At 55.2% G+C, this 4110-nt stretch overlaps 1 protein-coding gene across 1 annotated transcript in view; it reads left to right on the top strand.

Moving 5' to 3' along the window:
- The first annotated feature begins 1807 nt into the window (after positions 1 to 1807).
- Positions 1808 to 4110, top strand: part of Ror2 (receptor tyrosine kinase like orphan receptor 2) — a 171942-nt gene continuing 169639 nt past the window's right edge. The window contains exon 1 of the mRNA XM_032884611.1: positions 1808 to 2099. Coding sequence (XP_032740502.1) covers positions 2003 to 2099 — 97 coding nt within the window. The 5' untranslated portion in view covers positions 1808 to 2002. The remainder of the gene's footprint in view (positions 2100 to 4110) is intronic.

Genomic DNA, 4110 nt, shown 5'->3' with positions numbered 1-4110 from the left:
TAGTCCAGCTACTCTACCTGAAGCCCTGTGGGGTTTTGGGGTAACAATGACAAAAACAGTGACATCTTTACCTCAATTTACCTGGTATTAAAAACTTACCAAGACGACGACTACTTCTTCTTCCTCCTCCTCCTCCTCCTCCTCCTCCTCCTCCTCCTCCTCCTCCTCCTCCTCTTCTTCTTCTTCTTCTTCTTCTTCTTCTTCTTCTTCTTCTTCTCCCTCCTCCTCCTCCTCTTCTTCCTCCTCCTTTTCCTCCCCCCCTCCCCCTCCCCTCCTCCTCCTCCTCCTTCCTTCTTCTCCTTTTTGGAGTCTGTCTCACTATGTAGGTCTGGCTGCCCTGAAGCTGATGATGCAGCCCAGGCTGGCCTCAGACTCACAGAGATCATCTGCCTGCCTCTGCCTCCCAAGTTCAGGGACTAAAGATGCATGCTACCCTGACCATCTACAAATAACTAACTTTTAAAGCTCATAAAAACCAAGACTACTCACAACCCATTAAAACCAAATGTGGGGTAGCGCTGTGCGTTGGTGGGTGAGTGCTGGCTGAACAGTCTGCAGCCTATGGGTCCAGTTTCCAGCACTGTGTGCTCATTCATGCGAGCAGTCCAGGCACTCAGGAGGCAAAGGTGAGGAACACTCAAGGTTGCTACATAACAACTACAAGGTAACCTAGGATACATGTACCCCTGTTTAAAAACACCGACGACAACAACAACTGAACCAACCGAGACCAACCTTGGCAACAGCCTGTCAAAGAAGAGCGATACTGGGGCCGGAGAGATGGCTCAGCCATTAAGAGCACTGACTGCGCTTGCAGAGGACCCCAGTTCAGTCCCCAGCCCTCCCAGGGAGGCTCACAATCATCTGTAACCAGCACTGTACACATCTAGTGCACAACCAGGTGTGCAGGTACTCACACCTACCTGTAATAATACATATAATAAAAATGAACTCGTCTCAATGCAACAAGAAGGCTGGGGATGTAGACTAAACTGTTTGCCCAACCTGTAGAAGACTTCGAATTAAATTCCCAACCCCCTCCCCCCATTTCCAATAAAAACAAATGTATTTGAAGAGATATTTCCCAGAAGTATTCATTAGGAAAATGCAAATGATCACATACATTATACACCGCCCTGGTCTCCAGGCTGTTCTTGGGATATTCCAGGACCCCAGGAGCCTTCACTTCCTTGATGTGTGCTGGCTGTTGCCATAGCCTTGCTTGGCTCCCATCCTACTACCCTCATTAGTGGGGCGTGTGCTGGCTTTTCGCTCCATTCTCGGAGGGTCCTGATCCTCCCCAAGAGGCTTGGCAGGACGCCCGCGGGGACGCGGCCGGTTACATTCTGGAACATCTGTGTTCGAAGACCACACCTCACCTTTCTTTTTGGCGCCCAGGATTTCGAAGAACGGATAACAGAGAACCCCTCAGGGGGCTTCATCAAGTGCCTAGTTTCTGATTTCTGATCCAGGTCCCCAGGTTTCCAGGCCTCTGACGGTGGGTGGCAACAGTTCGGATGCTGGACAAGCAGATGAACCGGAGGCTCCACCTTTGTGCCTAGAAGTCCCGAGGCGCTGGCGAGAGGGCCGGTGCTGCAGGCAGCTCCCTGGACGCGGGGGCGGACCGGGCTCCTTCCCGCGCGCTCCGGCCGCCGCCCTCGAGTCACTCCGGCAGAGGGCGCCGGCGCCGGCCTCTCTGTCCATCGGGGCGGGCGAGCTGGGGACCCTGCCTCCTGCGAGCCCGCCCGCGTTCCGCCCCCCCTCCGCCCCCCTGTTCGTCCGGGCGGCCGGCGGGACGCCCGTGCCCGAGCCCCGGAGCCTCTGCAGCCGATCTGTGCATCGGGGCAGGGAGAGAGGGACGTCAGAGTGGCCCTCGAAGGGAACCAGCTTGCGAAGCGCGGGGAAGGAAAGCGCGGACGCGTGGCGGGGAGGGGTTAAGGCGCCCCGGCCCGAAGCCCGAAGGCCGAGCGCGGCAGGCGACCCGGCACCCACGGCCCGCAGCATGGCTCGGGGCTGGGTGCGGCCGAGCCGAGTGCCTCTGTGCGCCCGGGCTGTCTGGACGGCTGCTGCGCTCCTGCTCTGGACACCCTGGACGGCAGGTAAGGACCCTGCGTGCGACCTCCGAGCATCGCCCGCTTCTCAGCCACTCTCTCCCGGCCGCCGCGCGGGCGCCGGTGCTCCGGATCGAGGGGCGCCAGGCAAGGCCATGCTTCGTGCTCGGCGCCAGCTTGGGCCCGTGCCCTCAGTCGCCTGGGGCTGGTTCCAATGAGCTGCGCTCTAGGGACCACTAAGTGTTTCCAGAGGCCGGGGTGGGCAGCGCGGGGAGCTTTTTGTAAGTGCATCCCAGTCGAGAAGTGCACCCGTAGACGTGCTCTGTGTGTCCCAAGACTCGGACTCCATCGTTTCTTTCCCAGTCACCGCCTTTCCAGTCTACATGCATCCCTCTTACCTCGTCTGCCTCCGGGGCAGATGCGGTCCTGAGTTAGTCTCTTTTTCCCAGAGGCAGTGGGGGGGGGGCACACGCATGATCGGAGGTCTTGGTTTTTCTTTTGTTGGAATTGGTGGCCAAAGCGGTGTTTGGTGGGTCCTGCCTAGCTGGGGGCTTGGTCCCCAGAACTTGATTTGCGAGGTTGAAGGGAGAGTGCCCCTCCCCCCACCCGCTTAGAGTTTTCTGGAGCGTATTTCTTCCACCTCTGGGGGATTCTGTGTGGGCTTGATCAGGGCTCAGGAGACACTGTCAAAGAGCACAGAAGTGTTTTAGGAGGATACCTGGGCAGAAATGACTGTGGTGGCCGGAGGAGGAGGCGGTGGTGATCCTTCTAGTGCAACCTCCAGGGCACCACTGGCCATCAGGTTTGTGGCCGGAATCCCCGCACCCTGCTGGCTTAGGTGAAGGTAGGCACGGCCTCCGGGCCCAGGAGGGTCAGGAACTCCTGAGGTTTGCCCTAAGTTTCTGAACTGCGTGTGTGAGACGTGCCATACTGGGACAGCGAGCTCAGTCACCCCCAGCCCCGTGTTTCTGCACGCAGGTGAGTGTTAGGGAGCAGAGGCAGGCAGCAGGACTCCCGGCTCTTCTAAAGTCCTGCTGTGCGGGGCTCTTTCTTGTATTGGCCCAAGGACGGAAGCGCTGAGCAACCTTCCAGGAGGGCATTTGGGTTTAAACTGATGCTGATGGTATCCACCATTTCTGATCAGTTGATTTGCATTGATACCCCTGTCTGCGAAATCAGGAACCACTGAGTGCAGACTGAGAGAGTACAGGGTATCCTAAATTAATCTCATTACCAAACTGATTCCTGAAAGTATTCACGCTTCTGTACCATCGAGAAATTCTTTTGAAACTAGGGGGCCATAACTGGTCGCCTCCGTTGAGATTTTGGCCTTTGCCACAGGCCCTTGCAAATCCTGCAGTGTGGGGTGTCTTGAGGTATAGTCGGCGTGGGGGGGGGATGGGATCTGCTATGGTAAAGGGTCTGTTGCTTAAAGTCAATTTTGTAACCAGAAAAGTCCGCTTGCATTTTGGATGTATCAGTTTGAGTACCGCCTTCACTTTGGTAGAAAGGATGATCACATCTGACGAAGAAAGCCATCAAGGGCTGTCTGTCTGTCCCTCCTTATGTGGGGGTAATTTTTCTTTGCTAGTGAAATGGAACTATAATCTCTAGGAAGAGTAGGCTGTTTTTCTTGTTTCTGGATTGCTTTCTAGTCGATAGATAACAGACACAAGCACAAGATAACAGACACATGCACGCACGCGCGCGCACACACACACACACACACACACACACACTCACAGAGATAGGAAATTATACAGAAAATGTGGGTGTTTGAGATCTTTTTTGTTGCCAAGGAGTGAATTCCAGCAATCGGAGAGTTCGTTCTATACTTGAAATGACTTGGGATGTAAAAACATAGAACAGTTATCTTAAAAGGATGTATTTTCTTATTCCATATTTTACTAGGAAGACTCCATTCCCTGAGGACAGTTACCTGCTCTGGGACTCTGTTCTCTGGGTTAGGCAGGGCAGGAATGATGAACGTTTGCCCTTCTGCCTCTCTTTTTGGCAGGGCCCAGATTGCCCCTGGCCCAGATCCCTGAGTGGTGGTCAC

Source organism: Rattus rattus, chromosome 14 (genome assembly GCF_011064425.1).
Source record: "Rattus rattus isolate New Zealand chromosome 14, Rrattus_CSIRO_v1, whole genome shotgun sequence".
Lineage (NCBI taxonomy): Eukaryota > Metazoa > Chordata > Mammalia > Rodentia > Muridae > Rattus > Rattus rattus.
This window is presented reverse-complemented; position numbering and strand designations above follow the sequence as displayed.